General features: G+C 42.0%; 1 protein-coding gene across 3 annotated transcripts in view; it reads left to right on the top strand.

Moving 5' to 3' along the window:
• Positions 1-6876, top strand: part of SCY2 (SecY protein transport family protein) — a 151914-nt gene extending 145038 nt beyond the window's left edge. For all 3 annotated transcript variants that reach the window (XM_086496492.1, XM_086496491.1, XM_086496490.1), the window contains one exon: positions 5994-6876. In XM_086496492.1, coding sequence (XP_086352618.1) covers positions 5994-6083 — 90 coding nt within the window. In that variant the 3' untranslated portion in view covers positions 6084-6876. The remainder of the gene's footprint in view (positions 1-5993) is intronic.
• Positions 6877-19905: the final 13029 nt, after the last annotated feature.

The following is a 19905-nucleotide window of genomic DNA, read 5'->3' on the forward strand; positions in this document are numbered from 1 at the left end:
GGAAATTTGTGGATGTATGACTTTGTGGGAAGTCTATGTACTGTCAGATTTACTGCAGCCTTTGTTGAGGGTCGAGTGAGGTTTTATTGAGCTAGGGGATTCTCGAATGTTGAGATCCTTTCGGTGATACAGGTCTTGGAGCGATCCCTCGAGCACCCTTAGATAGGCAGCTAGGATGTATTGACTGTGAGTGAGACAGTTGGGATTGCATCTTTGCTTTACTGCCGTTGAGGCATTGTCACAGTCTATGATTACAGGATAGTGAGAGACAGTACAGGTGCAGGACAGGTTTACCCGCAGCTTACAGTGTCAGAGAGACAGTGTCTTTTGAGCTGTTTTTGGTCTGTTTTTTGAGTACACCAAAGCCATTTTACCAAGGAGACTCTGCCGAAATTTATGTAGAATCTGAAGCTTTCTTGGTTCATTTGACAGGTTGATATTGGTTCAGAGATCAGTTTACAGGGAAAACTTTGCCGAATTTTTCCCAGGAAAGTAAACCACTGTGAAGCGTAGCTATGGCTGGATCACAGCACACTGCTCTTTACAATATCAAGAAGCTGGATGGAACCAATTTCCCATTGTGGAAGAAGCAGATTTGACACGTGTTGGTACAAAAGAAGCAGATAAAACCTATAAAGCTCAAGGGGATAAAACCAGAAGATATGGACGAAGATGAATGGAGCGAAATGGATGAATTGGCACTTTCTACCATTATGCTGACTTTGGCAGAAAGCGTTTTCTTCAATGTAGCAGACGAGATGTCGGCTTATCAAGCATGGTTAAAGCTGAGTGATCTTTATGAGAAGCAGAGTGCAGCTTCACAGGTATACTGGCTTAAGACGCTTGTTGACTTGAAGATGAAAGAAGGGACACCTATGTCCAATCATCTGAATGAATTCAACACAATCTACAGTCAGTTGTCAGCTCAAGGTGTCAAGTTTGATGAACCTGTTAGAGCTATGTTCCTGTTGATCACATTGCCGGAAAGTTGGGACACTTTTCGCACAGCTTTGAGTAATTCTGCACCTCGAGATGGTTTGAACATAGCAGGTGTAGAAGGAAGTCTGCTTACTGAAGAAACCAATAGAAAGACAATGGACAAAAGCAAAGGAACAGCCTTAGTTGTCAGGGGAAGGACCAAAGAAAAGTACAAAGGTGGAAAGAGGAATCAGTCTCGTAGCAAGTCCCGCAGTGCTAAAGGCAAGAGTGACATAGAATGCTACCATTGTGGCAAGAAGGGTCACATGAAAAGAGACTGCAGAGAATGGAAAGCAGAAAAAGGCAAAGAGAAAGCTGAAGACCATGGTGAGAAGAACAAGTCCTCTGTGAAGATTCAAGAAATAAATGTAACAAACACTGTTGCAGAGGATGACAGTCTAGTGTCAGGAGACATCTACTTCTTGAAGAATACAATGGACTCAGCTCTTCTTACAACATCTGATGGAAATGCAATGAGTGACTGGATTATAGACTCAGGGACATCACTTCATGTGTTTCCAAACAAGGAGTGGTTTACCTCTTATGTGACCACTAAAGATCATGTTCGGCTAGGCAATGGGCAGACATGTGAGATCTTAGGTGTTGGAGATGTTCAATTGAAGTTTCAGAATGGCTCTTCTTTCACGCTGAAGAATGTGAGACATGTTCCCGCAATTACAAAGAGCTTGATCAGCACAGGTTTACTTGATGATGCTGGCTACGTCACCACTTTTGGACAGAACATGTGGAAGATATCCAAGGGTTCTATGACAGTAGCACATGGAGTAAAGTCTGGAGGACTTTACATGATTTATGTATCAAATGTCTCTAAAAATGTAATCAATGTAACCGAGCAGCCGAACGTTTCTTTGTGGCATAGCCGGTTAGGACATATGTCCAAGAAGGGAATGGAAATCTTGTCTCGTTCTGGTTATTTGCCTGGCTTTTTATTTAATGATTTTGAATTCTGTGAACATTGTCTGTATGGTAAGCAAACACAGCAGCCACATAAGCATAGAAGCAGTAGAAGAGATACACAGTTGGCACTTGTTCATAGTGATTTGTGTGGACCTATGCCTAACCTATCTCTAGGGGGAGCTTCTTACTTTATGACATTTATAGATGATTACTCGAGAAAAGTATGGGTTTACTTTCTCAAGCACAAGGATGAAGCGTTTAGTGTTTTCAAAACGTTTGTGACACTTGTGGAGAATCAGAGTGGCAAGAAGCTTAAATGCTTACGCACTGACAATGGTGGAGAGTATGTTTCAAAGGCCTTTCAGGACTTTTGTGAGTCAAAAGGTATAAAACGTGAACTTATTGCTCCTTACAATCCTCCTCAAAATGGTGTTGCTAAGAGGATGAATAGGACCATACAAGAGAAGGTCAGAAGTATGTAGTCTAATGCACAGCTGCCAAATGGGTTTTGGACTGAAGCTGTATCAATAGCTGTTCATCTTGTAAATAGATCTCCTAGCAAGGTTTTGCAGAAGGATTCAGTGCCAGAGATGGTATGGTCAGGCAAAATGCCCTCATACAAGCATCTCAGAGTCTGGTTGTGAGGCATATACTCACGTTCCAAAGGAATTTAGGAACAAACTTGAGCCAAAGAGTAGAAAGTGCATCTTTCTAGGCTATGGTAATTCTGGTGAGATGGGGTACAGACTTTGGGATCCCGAATCCAAAAAGGTTGTCCGCAGCAATGATGTTCACTTTAATGAATCCAAATATCATTCTAAACCAGAGAGGGTTGAGGAGATTAGAAGAGTTGTCTTCCAAGAAGATGGACCTGCACGTGCAAGACAAAATGTCAGAGCTCAAGAGGAGCAAGGACAGGATAGAGTGGAACCACAGGTTGTGGCTGAGCCTGAGCCACCTATTGTGCGTAGATCTGGACGTGTCACGCGACCTCCTGATAGGTTTGTTCCATCTATTTATTATGTCATGTTGACTGATTGCAATGAGCCTTCATGTTACAAGGAAGCAGTGCAAATGAAGGACTCTGGGAATTGGCAATTGGCCATGCAGTCAGAGATGACAGCTCTGCATAAAAACAAGACATGGAAGCTAGTTAAATTACCACATGGCAAAAAGGCTCTACCTTGTAAATGGGTTTACAGGTATAAGATCACCGCTCATGATAGTCAGCCAAAGTACAAAGCAAGGCTTGTTGCCAAGGGCTTTAAGCAAGAACAAGGCATTGACTTTGATGAAGTCTTGTCTCCGGTGGTCAAGATGACTACATTGAGATGCTTTCTTGCATAGGTTGCATATTAGATTTCGTGTTGCACCAAATGGATGTCAAGACCGCGTTCTTGCATGGTGATTTAGATGCAGCAGCCAGATGGGTTTGTTGAGAAAGGCAAGGAAGATTGGGTATGCCAATTGTTAAAGAGTCTTTATGGCTTAAAACAATCACCGAGGGCATGGTTCCATAAATTCCACAAGTTTATGCTTTCTCAAGGCTACTAACGTAGTGAGTTCGATCACTGTCTATATACAAAGAAGGCTAAGGATGGCAGTTGGCTGATCCTTATTTTGTATGTGGATGACATGTTGATTGCTGGCAAGCACTTGGAAGAAATTTCAGCTTTGAAGTCAAAGACGGCAAAATCGTTTGACATGAAAGACATGGGTGAGGCAAGTCATATACTTGGTATGCGCATTGAGAGAGACAGATCAAAGAAGTTGATTTGGTTATCTCAAACAGAGTATATTGACAAGGTTTTGCAACGTTTCAATATGGAGAAGGGAAAGGCACTGAGTGTTCCATTGCCACCATATGTGAAACTTAGCAAACAAGATTGTCCTGTGTCTGAGGAAGAACAGGCTGAAATGGATAAGATTCCATATGCGTCTGCAGTGGGTAGTTTGATGTATGCAATGATTGCTACTCGCCCAGACATTGCATTTGCAGTGGGAGTAGTAAGTCGATACATGTCAAACCCAAGCAAGAAACATTGGGAGGCAGTGAAAGGGATATTGAGATACCTGAAAGCTAGAAAGAGTATGCGTATATGCTATGGGAGTCAGGAGCTAAGTGTAAAGGGTTTTACAGACTCAGATTATGCAGGTGACTTAGACAACCGAAGGTCTACGTCAGGGTATGTCTTTACATTGGCTGGGGGAGCAATATCATGGCGTTCTAGATTACAAGATTGTGTTACTCAGTCTACTACAGAGGCTGAATATGTTGCAGCATCAGAGACATGCAAAGAATCAATTTGGCTTAATCGACTAGTAATAGATTTGGGAATCAAAGAAGAGATGCCTGTGTTATATTGTGATAGTCAAAGTGCTATACAATTGGCTCGCAATCCAGTTTATCACTCAAAGACAAAGCATGTGGATGCGAAGTATCATTTCATCAGGGAAATGCTCGAGGATAAGCAACTTCAGCTTGTCAAAGTTCACACCACAGAAAATCCTGCTGATCTACTTACAAAAGGACTTCCCTCAGAGAGCTTTGCGCATTTTCGCAAGCAGTTAGGTGTAGGGTAGTACATCACTTCTCTACATCTCTTGTATATTAGCTTGTATAGTAGCTTCTCTCACACTTAAAGTACCACATTGGACTTTAAGTGGGAGGTTGTTGGGGTATAAAGCCCAATGTGGTCGCCCAGGTAAGTGGGCGGGCTGCCAGGTATGTACACATATTCTTTTGTAAAAACCTAATAAGAACTCACTATGCTCTACACATTACAGTAGAGCGAGTTCACCATATCGTCGTGCTCTTCTTCTCGCACTCTCTCTCGCGTCGCACTTCCGCTCGTACTCCTTCAGGGAGTGCTCACGAAAGAGCCTCCATGCCTCACGTGAGTCCTGACTCAAGAATAGCTGGTATAGATCCTGCTCTAGGCGAGCCAAAAAAGCCCTCTTCTTCCGCCGCACTAGGCGTCGGAAGTCAATGTGTGACTGCCTATGAGTGATGTCCCCCAAAAGCACCTCCTTCTGAACTCTAGCTCTAGTGTCCCGGCATTCCTCATCATACCAGCTGTTCTGGGGCATGCTTCCCGAACGGCTTCTTTGCTCAGGCTGGGTATGTGGGTATGCCTCTGGTTCTGCATCATGTAGTGTCTGTGTCAGTATAGTAGTAAGCTCCTTCAGAGGTCGCCTTGGATCCTCTGTGCACAGGCGTGTGTAGATCCCATCTATGTATACAGAGTCTGTCTCCCATGTAAAGGTGTAACGAGTAGGGGCTGCTGCCTGTCGCCTGTGTGCTACACTAAACTGAAAAGAAATGGTCAGCGACACGAGCATGATCCACTGCCACACCAACAAGTCTGGGTCCAACCCTAAGGTCCTGGATACTAGAGATGAGGCTCGGCTGTGCCATGACATAATCCACTGTGCTGGCTCCATGTCTGTGTGGAAAGCATGTAAAACCCCCAGCAGTGATAAATCTCTGTAGGCCATTCAAGATGACCAATCCATGTGCAGTCCCCATGTCTATCAAGTGTCGTCCATACTCAGTGTGTTCTCCATCCTCTGATAGTCTGGATAGGCCCGTCTCTGCAACATCCAACTCTCTCAGCATCTCCTCTGAAGAGAGATAGAGAGAGAGAGAGAGAGAGAGAATGCTCCTAGGGCTTCTCGGCCTGTTTTTGCTTCAGCTCTTTGCTATTCTCTTCCCTTACTCCCCTGTTTCTAGCTTTTGTAGTATCACCCATCTGTTGTAACTCTATATCAGTAGTAATTTTTTTTCCTTTATGTGTGGTTGTTGGATATCGTAGAGGTTTTTTCACTGTCAGATCCATTATATGTTGTGTCCCTATGGGCTGATGTAACGCCTTCTGGCCTGTAAGTTTGATTACATAATACAAAAAGGAACTTATGTAGAGAGAAGAAGAAGAAGAAGAAGAGAGTTTTAACGTCGTAGGAATTTATCCCAAGAGACCTTAAAGATCTAGCTGACGAGGAGTTGAACTCAAGACCTGTTAAGAGAGAGAGAGAGAGAGAGAGAGAGAGAGAGAGAGAGAGAGAGAGAGAGAGAGAGATTGTTTTTGCCTTGCCAGGTTGGTGCAATCTTGGATTTGAGAAGAACTTATCTTGCTTACAATGTGATGCCTTCGCTAAGCAAAGTGCTGCAGCGCTTGGAAGCATAGAAATCAAGGCTTCACTTCAAAGAATGCCATGGAGAGAATGGATAGTATATGGCCATTGATATTTTTAACACCTTGGAAAAGTTTCATACCCTTTTCGATTGCATGTGTGAGGGTGACAATTTTTCATTACGTAGTTTTGTGTGTGCCAATAGTAACGGAGTGCCATGAGCAATTCCTGGAAATGCATGTCTTGCAGAAAATGTTTTACTGGTATTTAAGAGGGATGTAGTCCATAGTTGCTCTAACACTAAGCATTTTTTTGTTTTCACTGATGTATGCAAGTGCATGTATTTAGTCAAATGTAGGGATAAAGCCCACAGGTGCTCTAAAACCTCCGGCATTTTTACGTTATCACTGATGTATACGAAAGAATGTCTGTAGTCAGATGGTGCAAATGTATGGAACTAGCATGAGTGTGCTTGTGGGCAGAGGATGTATTGGCACTTGGATGAATTATTGTGTGGTTTGAAAGTACTGCTAAGAAGCTTCCACAAAGGGCTTTCTTCTCGGTCTCTTCTGGTTTTCAAGCTACAAACGTTTGGCACTACTGTGGAAAAGATGGCATCAGCATTGACAACTTTAGACTTGAAATGACTATAGAAACAATCAGCTACCGAGTATAATGGTGCCCCATGCCTTTCTTGTTCTTGGACTTTTTAGGGTTGCTGTTTTTATTTAAGAAATGTATCTACTGGTTATTCCAGGTTTTCCAGTGGATGACAACTCATTGTACCTTCTTTTCTTAGTGCTCAGAGCATAAATAAGATGTCGATTGGAGATGGTTGTCAAATAATTGGCTTCAGTCTTGCATCTGTTTTGGATACTTGATTTTCAAAATCTATATAAGACATGCTTTTGTTGCCATAAAGTGCAGGAAAGATATATTATAAGAGAGGCAAAATACTCTTGTAATATATCTTTCGTGCACACATGTGGTGCTTTTAAGGCACAGTCCATTGGCTTTAGTTACACAAAATCTTAGAATTGTACAAATAATCCTTGCAGGGGAGCAGATACTTGGTCTTCCTCATCCACAGGGAAGGGAGTCTATCTCAATCTGCGCACTCCAAAAATGCTTGACCTTCTCCTTGACATGATCCCTTGAATGTCCTCTTGAACATGCTTTTCTTCTTGGAAAGACACTTTGCAAGTGATGAGTTTAAGGTTGGCTGAAAAATCCATTTTGCTAGAGTGACTAGGTAATTTGAGTAAGTCTTCTAGAGCAACTCGACTTACGCATCTTGGACGTGGTGAAAAGTTTACTTGCACTGGTGATGGACCTTTGCAGTACATGATCAGAGTTTAATGACCGACATGATGGGTTTAAGATGGAATTTACTTTCATGTGGATTTTGATGTCCTCTCATATTTAGGAGGAAGGCTCTTTGCAGGTCCTTGTTTGAGGATTTTATGATGAAGAGAGCAGCCAACTTGCAAAAGACGAGTTTGAACTTTATTTGACATAATCAAAACAGCACAGTACATTTTGAAGCACTTTTAAAAGGGTGAAGAGGATACTACGTAGTCTTCAATAGATTGTTTCGTGCACAAAAAGATATTCATCACCAGTATTCCTCTTATCAAATCTATCTTGTAGTTACGTGGCTCCTTTAGGTCTTGGGCTAATTAGGTATTCAAATGTTTGAAAAATAAATACTAAAAATTGTAATGACAAATCAAAAACATAATGAGGCTATTTAAAACTGCTTGCCCAATAACCTTTATGGTTTTTAAGGTAGGGCATCACATATATGTGCAAAGTTTCTACTTTTGCTGCTCAGGCTAGATCACAACACTTTGGCTAGTTCTTGTTTGTGTTTGGAAGAGTAAACCCATGGTACGATTGGAGAATATGCCACGGGAATTTTAGAGAGCCCACAAATAGAGGAAGGGAACGAGTAGATCGATAAAAACAACACAAGAGACAAGAGGCCAGGACTTGATCCAATGAGAAATGTATTGCTCTGTTCCAAGTTTATTGTACAAAATTTAGCATGCAATAGAGCTACGCTTGCCACTAGGAATTGGGCACTATGAACTAACAAGGTGAAAGGATAGACGCGTACATGTATGGACATGATGTTGCAGTGATGATGTGTGACAACATCCCATTAATGATGAACACCACTATATGGACAAGTAGCAAGATACTTTGCTACTTGGGTTGGGTAGTGGGAAACTCTACAATGCGTGCTTGTTGTTCATGATGTTCTATGTGTTAGTATCTAAAATTCGTAGAGTCGAACATTTGTGTGGGGTTGTATCACTTGAGCTCGTTCACTTTAGAGGTAGAAGAGGATATATAGGTGGTCTACTTGGTATATAGTACACACAATTACACATCACAAATCATTGAACATCCCAGTGAATGAACCAGCTATTAATATGAAAAGAGAACCAAAATATATCGAATGCGCATCGTTTTCATTGACAAAAATACTTTCAATGGCAACCGTACATGATAGCAATTCAATTTTGTACAATACTTGTAATCTATGATCGATATTCCTATAAGTTGCAACATGAAATGCTAAGAACAAATATTAACATTGTGCACAATGTGCAGCATATAAACAATGGATCTAAAACAAGTCAGCCTCTAGAGAAACAAAAGATTTAGTAGTAGTATAGAGTAGCAACACATGTGGGTGATGACAATAGGGTAATGGTGGTGAACAATTACCTATTGGCCCTTAGTGATCCAATGGATTTCACCCTTCTTTGATATGCTTTAAGAACTTGAAAAGATGCGGCTCCAAAGTGAGTGAACAATTACCTCTTGGCCCTTAGTGATCCAATGGATTTCACCCTTCTTTGATATGCTTTATGAACTTGAAAAGGTTGGTTTTATTCAAAAACCAACTTTGCTTAAATATTTACTGCTAATTTTCTATATAGGAGTAATCATTGAAATAGATTTCCACTAAATCTTAATGGGTGTGACTATATTTCACATCATTCACTTCAAAATCACATACATCCATAGCTATACTTAGCTTGTGGCCTTCATCATTTTTTCTTTGAAAAACTAGTTTACTCTCAATTCTTTTACCTTATTATTTATTAATTACTCAATGTCTATAATTTCTATTTTTTCCCTAATTCAATTACTTTCTTTATGTTTCTTCTTCTTGTTCTTTGCCTTCTTATTGGGCTTTTTTTCTTCAAAGTCATTCTCCACTTTTGATTCTACATATGAATCACATGAATTATTTGCTTTTTGATTTTGGATCAAACCTTAAGCCACTCATATTTGCCAATTCATCATTCAAACGTACTTTGGAAGTTTTCTTATTGTATTTTTCTTTAAAACTACTCTTCCAAACCTCTTCTCAACCTTGATTTGCGCCTTCATCAATTTATCCATTCTTATTGTCGTATCTACACTTGAAACATCATTTGACGATTGCTTCCTAAGCCCCTTCAAGAAACATCTAGTCAATGTGTCATTTGTTGGTTTGTCACAACTAATATTAGCTGATTGAGGTTTTGTGCATCCTCTCCCACCACCTTAACTCTTTGTTTGATTCATTTAACCTTTGCAAACACATCATTAGGGCTTTTTTTAGTTGTGGAACTTTCCCAAGAGGTCTATTTAAATCATAAGTCACAAAATGATTAGCAATAAAGTTACTAAACCATGCCATCATCTTTTGTTGTGGGGTTGCTGATGCAATTTCTATGGATCACTATACATTTGTTCAAATCCGCTTGGTGTTTGGCGAGTCGTATTGGGTGGCATAGAAATTCAATCTTGTTTATCATTAGCTTAGTCTCTATGGCGATTAACCCAGTGTAATAGACCCTCCCTAATATCTTGCTTTATCTTTCACTCATCCATTGCCATGCTCGTTCAAGATTCCATCAGCCTCCTTTGCTTTTACTAGTCTCTACTTAGCAATTCTTGCAACCATTCTTCCTAGAGGCTTCCTTGTCATAACTACCCCAAAAATCACAACCTATTCTTTATCTCTCTCTTAAACTCGACTCACAAGATCATTCTCATTGTACATACTCACTCATTACACTGAAGATTACACCTTGAGTTGGCTACACTAAATAGACCATTAGGGGATCATAAGAATGTGTCCTTAGAGAGTACACGAGAGATATGAATGTTTGATGAGCTTCCATAGACAAATATATTATCAAAAGGTTTATACTACCAAAATTGGAACCAAACAAATAATGTTCAATGAGCTTCCCTACACCTAGATGTTTTGCTCAAAGGTTTTTACAAATACCAAGATCCGAAAACAGAGTACATAAATGTTGATGGCATAGTTCTCCCCCAACAATGATGAATCTTGGGGTAGAATTGGCACTCTGAACAACAACTTGCTCCTCCTCTATGTTCACCACATCATCAATAGCTAGCTTGGTGTGGTGGTATGATATGTGCATCATGATGGTCATCTAAATCAAGAGCCCCTAAAATGGGTAATTGATGTTGTATGTCAAGACTCAAAGAGGAAGACATAGAAAATTGAAATAATGTAACACATTGTGGACCTAATCTAAGAACTAGTACTCGGATATGATCGCCTATTTTATAGGAAAAGGTGTACTAATGTAAAAAAACCACAAAAAGAGTGCACTAAGAATGGGGAAGGAGGCATGGCATGCTTAAAACTATCAATTTTTCCACTACACGTGTGCTTGTTGAACATAAGAACATGTAGTCCCTAAATGAGATCGAATATTATTTGGGGGAGCACTCAGTGGTGTGAGTTGTTGCAATCTGTAATAGGTCCCACCTCAGATGCCATGATGGGGATCATATGACTATTGTGAAACAATATCCTCCTTGTCCAAGCCATGATCCTTCTTGTCCCCGGGCCATGCTCATCGATCCCAAGGTGTGACAATCTACCACATTGGATGCATGTGCCTTACACACAAGCCAATTGCTTGCATGCACCCTACATACAAGCCATTTGGTGGTAAGGGGCTCCCATTGACAGACTTACACAAAAGCATGTGGATAAATTCTATGGACCATGTGACATTACACTAATGTAAACCGATATTGGTAAAAAGGCATCATAGCACATTCATTAGGAAAAATATGAACCCCAAAAGGGCCTTGTAAGGATCCCTAATTTTAAGGAATTAATGCTAAAAAAGTGTGTGATTTAGGAGAGAAGGCCATTAACTAAGGGTATTCTCATAGGCTTTTTTCTAAGTTGTCATAAGCTTTTTGTAGGCTTAAATAGAGGCTAGGGAGGAGGATAGGTACATTCTCTCTCTACCCAAAAAAGTGGTGGCCCTTATGACAATAACTTGTCCCTCCCTTTCTTTTGTCACATCATCAAGGGCGTCCATAACCCCAGCCCAAAAAATCACTTTTTCAAAAAAATTTCAAACAGACCTCATTTTTACTTAAAACTTCTCCCCAACCTATATGTATATCCAAAAATCAATTTTTTTCTCTCAAAATATCAATGCTAGACCTGCAAAATGTCAAACTTTCCACCACCTTTTATTTCCCTCCAAAATCACTCCCCTCTCTCTCACTCCTCTCCCTCTCTCTTTTCTCTTCTACTTGTCAGCACACACTCTTTCTCCTTCCCTCTCCTTGTTGCAAATCCACTCCATAACTTTATTTTGCAGCTCTCCACCCCATAGCTCTCCACTCCATAGCTCTCCTCTCCACTCCGTAGCTCTGATGCTGCAGCTCTTCATTCCATAGATCTCCACTTCATAGCTCTCCTCTCCACTCCGTGGCTCTATTGTAGTTCTCCATCTCATAGCTCTCCACTCCATAGCTCACCTCTCCAATCTGTAGCTCTACTGCCACTCTCCATCCCATAGATCTCCACTCTATAGCTCTCTTGCTTGAGGCTAGCTTTATTCCCCTCGCCATGTATGGAGCTAAATGACATTACAAACCTCCCATCCACAGAAAGATCTCCAAGTTTGAAAACGGTGTCTCTACATGTTTGACTGCCAAAGGACTTCACACCCTCAAAGCGTCATTACTTGCAAACTGCACAACAACGCCGTGGTGCAGGTCACACCAATGTGGACCTTTGGGTGCATGGTTGTCTCTCCCTAATGACCAAGCCATCAATGTGTATCCAAGATTCAATAACCTTGCTTCATTCTTACAATATGTAGCTAGAGAGGAGCAAGGTCTTCTTGGATACTGCAAGCGATTGTCGACTATTGGAGCTGATAGCGCACATTGGTCTTTGTATCAATGCCAACTTCTTTCCCATACCACTAGTGGATTGTGCGAAAGGATTGTTCATGCAAAGGAGAAAGTGGAAATTCGGGAAGAGAAGGATGCTAAGATTGTGAAGCTTGAAGATAAGATTCTGCATCTTAAAAATACACCCTTAGGTGTAAGGGAACATAAGAGGAGATCCTCAGCCATATAGACTTTAGCCCCCAAAGGCGATGCTAAAAAAAGAAGGGTTACAACTGTGAGAGTGCACGTGTGCGGAAGAGAGAGAGAGAGAGAGAGAGAGAGAGAGAGAGAGAGAGAGAGAGAGAGAGAGAGAGAGAGAGTATACCACAAAGGCAAGATATGGTAAAGAGGGGATTATCAGCCCCCCATGACTACCACGAGTAGAAGACCCTCAATACAATCAATATGTGGAAGTGGGTACCCCCTGGCCCCATAAATAGGTTGCCAAGGGGAGGTATGGAAATGCCTGGAAAAATCCCCCACGACCCAACAAAAAAATGATATATGAAAATATATATGTGGGCACCCAGACAAAGGTGGGTGCCCGTACTTGTACAACCTAGACTATGGGTGGCCAGCCTAGAGACATACTAGGCGCACAAGTATGCCATACACCTGTGAAGTAGTCGAGTGGTGTAAGTCTAAAACCCCCTCTTAGCATCAGATGTTGAACAAACCGGTGAAGCTGAAGATGTGAGGAAAATGATGAAGATGTGTGATGCGATGTATGCAGCATTCTGGGGTGTCCTAACCTCCAAGAGATCTCCATGGTAAAGTGTCGTCATGAGCAGTGTAGCAAACTGCTGTACTTCACCGATACAAGGTGAAGATACTGAGTGAAGGTCCTGAATTGAGTGTGAAAGCAACTCCTTGTCGTAAAAGAAGTGCGAATAGACCTCCAAGTGTCTTGCCCAATAGGATCTGTGGTGTCTGTAGTCAAACCGTCTGGAGAAAATGGGGAAGCCCAAGAATTTTCATGATGAGAATGACTGGAAGCATGTCAATGCATGAACCTGCAACCCAAGGTGGCCAAGTGGCTAAGTTATGAAAAACTCCAGGAAGGCTAGATGTAGCAATCTGCGTCGTAAACGTCCTCTGAATCAAGGAAAACCAGACTAAGTAGTTTGCACTATAGAAGCTACCTTAAGCTGCAACAATCATTGGTAGACCTCACGAACCACCACCGGATGATGTCCTGTCAGTAAGTAGGGTAATCCAAGACAAGGGGAAGCGAGACTTAACAATGTGCGTTGTAAAGGACCTCTGAGAAGAGGTGTGGTCCGACCAAGCTGTCTGCACCGTAATCATCCTGTATGAGTAGGGAAGCCAGACTGAGCAGTCTGCGCTATGAAGATCCTCTAAGAAGAGAAAAAGGCCAGACCAAGATGTCTGCGCCATCTTGTCTGTATCTGCTGCTGCCTCCAATCCTCCGATGTCAACCAAAGCAGAATTTGCGCCAACAACGCCACCAAATCGCATCTTGGTGTGGCTCTCAATGTGAATGAGATGGGAGTGGCCTACTGCCCAGGTCGGGGGATGAGTCTGCTGTAAGGTTACTGATGGTGAGTGTAAGCAACTCTCAAGGTAGCAATCCAAATGATCAGGAGTGTAGAAGAGCAACTGCACTACCATCCAAGCCAAACTTCGGGTAACTCGGAATGTAGTCGCATAATGATGCTTGATCTCCCACATCTCGCGGGTAAACTCTCCAAGAGAGTTTAAAGCATTGAAGTCCCACTCCAGTCTCTAGATCCAAGCAATGAACCTGTCCAAGAAGAGATCCAAGATCCTCTCCCTAAGTCCATGTAGATGCTCTTGTGTAAGCAAGTGATATGACATGTCGAGGTCAAGTGTTAAGTGACTGTCTACCCAAGATTGTGGTGTCCTCTTTGGGAATGTCAAAGTCCCATATGCCATGAGCATGGACATATCTCATGTGAACTCCTTTTATGAGTGCATAGGTGTGTCCATAGCAAACCACAAGTCACCACCCCCTTTGGAGTGCGCAACGGCCGAATGATGGCTGGAATGAATGGCTCTCCCAAGGATCGTACTCCCATAGATGATCAAGCCGATGTTGAAGATACCGTGTACTACAGCAGTCACAGAGAGACTGCATAGACCACCATCCGATGGTGTCCTAGCAAGAGGTAGCTTCATCCTCTGTAAAAAAACTCAAACCATGTGGCTGCTGTCTACCCAAAAATGCAACGGCGAGGTCATGAAAACGCTGTTGTCGAGTAGTTTTCAGCGTGCACGTACGCTCTCGGCATGGTCCGGAGCGGTGGAGGAGGTGTAGGGAGGGTTTATCTCTATGTGCACAGCCATTAGAGGGCTAAAAACAGACAAAAAACAACAAGTAATAATGGCTGAAATCTGATGAAGACATAGATAATACTCGCCGGAAATGCACCAGATGCAAAACCAGTGGGAATAACAGGATTTGAGTGGGCTGATGCTGGAGCTGCCCCCTCTGTTGTTGCAAAAACCCATGTATATTTGTAGCCCACTTTTGCTGCACTTTTTGACACCAAAAACCTTCTCTTTACTAAAAAACAAAGGCCTGATGGGTACCCTCGGTGCCCAACAACTTATGGAAGGTGTCAACGATACAAAGTGACCAATAAAACCACTGAAAATGGGATAAAAACCCAAAAATGCAGATAAAGGTAAAAAATGCAAATGGATCTGGAGGGGTTTTCTGCGACAAAGATGTCCAAAAATGGTAGCGCTGGCAGCCAGAAGGTAATCGCCAATGGAGGAAGCAAAAACGCAGGTAGAAATTGGGAATTCTCGTGTGACAGAAACTGCTCCAGATGCCGTCGCTTGCTTGACTTTTGCTGATCACTGGCTGATGTAGAAACGATGGCTGTTTCTTACATAAATGTTGGTAGATATGATCCTTTTGGGAAGGATATCTTTGCTAAAATGCGCCTTGAAACATGGCAAAGCCTGAAGCTGCTGATACCATCTGAGAGTGAACGTGTGTGTGTGTGTGTGTAAGTGTGTGTGTGTGTGTGTGTGTGTGTGTGTGTGTGTGTGTGTGTGTGAGAGAGAGAGAGAGAGAGAGAGAGAGAGAGAGAGAGAGAGAGAGAGAGAGAGAGAGAGAGAGAGAGAGAGAGAGAGAGAGAGAGAGAGAGAGTAGACCACAAACGCAAGATATGGTGAAGAGGGGGCGATCAGCCCCCCATGACAAGCACGAGCAGAAGACCCTTAGTACAATCAGTATGTGGAAGTGGGTACCCCTTGGTGCCATAAATAGGTGCCAAAGGGGAGGTAGGGCAATGCCTGAAAAAATCCCCCACGAAAAAACCGAAAAATGATATATGAAATATTTATGTGGACGCCCAGACAAAGGTGGGGCGGCCGGCCCCAAAATCGGACGGTCGGGACCAATACACCCTAGACTATGGGTGGCCAGCCCGGAGACATACTATCGCACAAGTATGCCCTAGACCTGTGTGTAAGTCTAACAACAGCTACAAGGTACATTTTGCTATGCTCCAATCTATGCTTTAAGATGCTTCTATGGTAATGTTTTTGTCCCTTCTTGTATATGAATTTTATCTAAGAGCTGTGTGGTGGCCACAACCAGAAGGATCATATCCATTTCTTGAGTTTGTGTCTCAAAAAATTGGATGTCGTAGCCCTTTTACGAGAACCAAATGCAGAACATTTAAACAATGCTGTTACAAAGGAGGTGAAGCGAAAGTTTTCAAATCTTGTGAGTGATGTTGATATACAAAAGGCTTGTGATGAAGTGGGCATTAGTATTAAGGACTACATTGCTTTATATGGTCTCCTTAAGGATTTTTAAAGGGAAAGAGGAATTACTCAGAATGTTTTTTATATACTACTTAAGGTCAATCTTGCTAAGAAAGCTTCGAATGAGGATGTGCACTTTTGAATAGGGGGATATTTGCACATAGAGGAGATAATATTAGCCTTCATCCATCTTTACCAAGCGATCAAAAGGAGTAAAGAAACATACCAATGCAAGCATAGGTGCAGACAAAGTGGACAAGGGATTTCCTTATTCAATGTCAAATAATATTTTTGTTGATTTGAGAAAGCTTCAAATGGAAATGGTATATTTTTATGGTGTACCACTCAATGGTGAAACTACAATAATGCATAGTCTTTTTTTTTTCAAATTATGGTTTTTCATATGTTATTTTGGACATTTTGTAGTGCTAGGATCAAAGTTGGTGTTTGTGCTCAAGCTAGATGAGGATCAAATTGTGAAGAAATAAAGACTAGAAAGGATGAGTATTACTCTCATGAACGAGGCATTATTTCATGCAAAACGTATAGCTATGAACGAGGATTGTGCACCATCTTTTAGTGTCCAATTGGAGAAAGAAATATGGTGGCTTGCTGCTATTGAGGTTCCCAAGGAGACCAAGTGCTTGCTTGGATTTTTGAATGCATTCCATGGATAACAGATGTCATTAAGGCACAACTAGTTGGGGAAAAACTCCAAGTAGATGGCATAGGGGAGTTTGAAGTTGATTGGCACTTAGGTGGCAATTTGAAAAAAATCAAGTGCATTCTAGGGTGCAAACAAGGGGCTGGAGCTATATATCCTTGTCCATTTTGCATTAAGGGATATAAGGGGAATGCACACAGAAATGAAACAGTTGATGAAACAGAGGAAGAGGACATTATATGTGTGTGGGAGCGTTCAGTGCTACAATGTCCTATGCTGGAGGAGCCTAATCGTGCCAGAAAAGACAGTGAATGGAACCCTATAAGTAACTTCCCTCTAAAAAATGTGCATTTTTGCACACTTCATACTTTTATGCGCATCTTTGATGGTTTATTGAAGCTTCATATTAATTATGCCTTGACAATGAAGCCTGCGGAGAGGTCACTTGATGCTATCTCAAAAGTGGTAGAGGATACCCTATCCATGCTAGGTATTGAGTTTCATTCCATTCGAAGACTTGTAGCTGCACAAATTTTTCTGGATAAGGTTGCGGTAGAGAAAGTAGCTTTTGGTGTCTGACACACACTTGAGAGTTAGATAAGTAGAAGCGACATAGACTTGGGTTTTCCGAGAGATTGGCTATCTCTTGTAGACTCCATGCACTAGTCAGGTTAACTATGTCCCACGGATTGACACTATGTAGTTCTCGCTTTGCTAGCATTGATATGGTGTGCAGATACAAGTGGTGAGTAAGCCTGGGCATCACCTTGATTTGGTGGCTTGGCCTTGGAGACACTCTTTACGGCATCAACTCTCAGTGTTTTTCCTCTACGACTCGACATTGACGACTTAGCACCAACTTTGAGTATTGACGGCTCGACGCATCGGTTTTGACACCGATCAGGCGGCTATTCAGCTAGCGTGCTTTCGCCCGATGAGACGAAAGGAGACATCCAACATTTTCCTTGGCTTCTACATAGCGATAGTGAGTGAGAGTGGCAAGGATCTCCTTCAGCATAGCCTCGCCATTGAATTTTCTCCCACGCCCATTCCGGAGCTGATATGGCTCCGATGGACATCCTCGGTTTACCGACCTTGACATAATAGGAGACGATAGAGTAAGAGAGACATCAGCTCTCCGCTAGCTCTCATTTGGAGCGGCTTGGCTTTGAAAATTCTCCAGTGTTTTGTCTTCGACAAACCCATACACCACCACATACAGCTCTGACGACCCATTTTGGAGCAGGTTTTCCCTTCGAGTGAGCTCAGCGCTTGGCAGGTGTTTTTGGTCGACGAGTTTACCAACCCGATGAGGAAGTGTGTGCTAGTTTCCCAGTGGTTTTTCTCATAGGTCAAATAGTCTTTGCAGTACAACTTATGTGGCACATGTAGTACTCATGTACGATTGTGTGGAGCATTCTAGAGAGATTTTTGAAACGGTCTTGTGCACTTTCATGCTATGTATGCATTTGTGGATACAGCTTGAGCTTGGCATAGCTTGCAGGTAGTAGGTTTGTAGGTTTACAGTGTTTTTTGAACATGTATATGTCCTCAGAGACACTTGGTTAGGATTGAGATGTTTTGCTAGGGTTTTGGCAGTTTATGTATGCCATTTGTGCGTCTGTTTACTGAGACATTGAGTGTCTATTTTGGTGCAGTTTATGGTGAGATTTTTTGCATTTTTTCTCAAAATACAGGGGAAATTCTATCGGATAGACAGTCACACGTTTCACAGATTTTTTTGCAGATTTTTGCAAGTAGTTTCTCTTGTGGGGTGCTGGTGCGTTTTGAGCTAGTTTTCTCTCTACTTGCGTATATGGTTATGTGCTTGACGCTTGGTTGAGCAGTTTGTCCCAGTTTATGCTTGTAGATAGCAGATTGTGGAGTTGTTTTATGCATATGCGAGCATCAGTTTTGATGCAATTGGTCATGGTTTTTTTCATGATTGTGTAGTGGTCCAGTTATCTCCCACTTTGTTGCCATTTTGGCATGGTATATGGTAGAGATTGTACTTGAAGTTTTACTCAATTTACAAGGGATTTACTCTGTCGGATCTCCCAAGTTTTCTCGCCATAGTTCCTTGACATTGACTTATGGGTGCAGATATGTGTGACAGTTTAGAGTCTACATCGATGACTCTTGAGAGATGTTGGTCTTGTTCTTGCTGATACTTATGTTGTTGGCATTGTGGTCACACAGGACACATTAGGCACCATTGTTTCAGAAGTATGAGACAACAACAATGAGGTATGCATGATGCAAATACGGCTTTGACACATGTTAGAGAGGTAGTTACAGTGGCAGTCTATGCCAGTGACGGTAATACCATGCTTGCCTCGAGTGTCCCTCTTGCAAATATATCTATGGATAACACACTTTCTCCACAGTGGCTAGTAGATAGCGATGCTTTCCATGTCACACCATGTTGTGAGTGGTTCAATACATTTTCTAGTGGGAGACTTGGTTGTGCACTTGGCTGATGGTTCAGTATTTGACATAGAGGGTGCATGAGATGTTTCTTTGTCTTTGCCTAGTAGTGCATCATATACGCTACGACATTGCTATGTTCCTTTAATGAGACAAAGCTTGATCTCAGTGAGACAGTTATAAGATTTTGATTGTCACACACTGCTTAGAAAGCAGTCTTTCTAGATGCATTGCAATTCATTAGTGATTGCCAGAGGAGTCCATAGTGGCTCAATATATCTTATGCATGTGTTTGAGGTTTGAGACGGCATAGTCTCAATTTTCTTGTTGGCATGCTTTGAGCGAGAGATGAGACGTGTCTCCTTCATGGGTGAGCTCCACCATGCTCATGAGACATAGCATTTAGCTGTGCAAGACATGCCAGTAGACTCTGTAGAGATAGAGGTATAGTGACAATGCTCTACTGAGACACAACAGGTGTTGTCAGAGTTTGTGCAGGAAGAAGTAGAGTAGGTCTGCTCCCTAGAGACATAGATAGAGATGACAGACATGGAGTTATTTGATATGCCCATGCTAGAGGCTGATGAGTTGATACCAGGGCACACAGTTTCGCTTATGGGTGAGAGGGACGTAGCCATCCCAGTGCAACACTGACACATCCATATGCGATGAGTAGTCCTGATGATGTAGTACATAAAGATAGAACATGGGAGGTGAGTACAACCAGGTTTGCATAGATTTTGTCAGCGTTTGAGAGTATCATGTTTGACTTG

The sequence above is a fragment of the Adiantum capillus-veneris genome, chromosome 23 (genome assembly GCF_014529385.1).
Source record: "Adiantum capillus-veneris isolate H3 chromosome 23, ASM1452938v2, whole genome shotgun sequence".
In the NCBI taxonomy this organism is placed as follows: Eukaryota; Viridiplantae; Streptophyta; class Polypodiopsida; order Polypodiales; family Pteridaceae; genus Adiantum; species Adiantum capillus-veneris.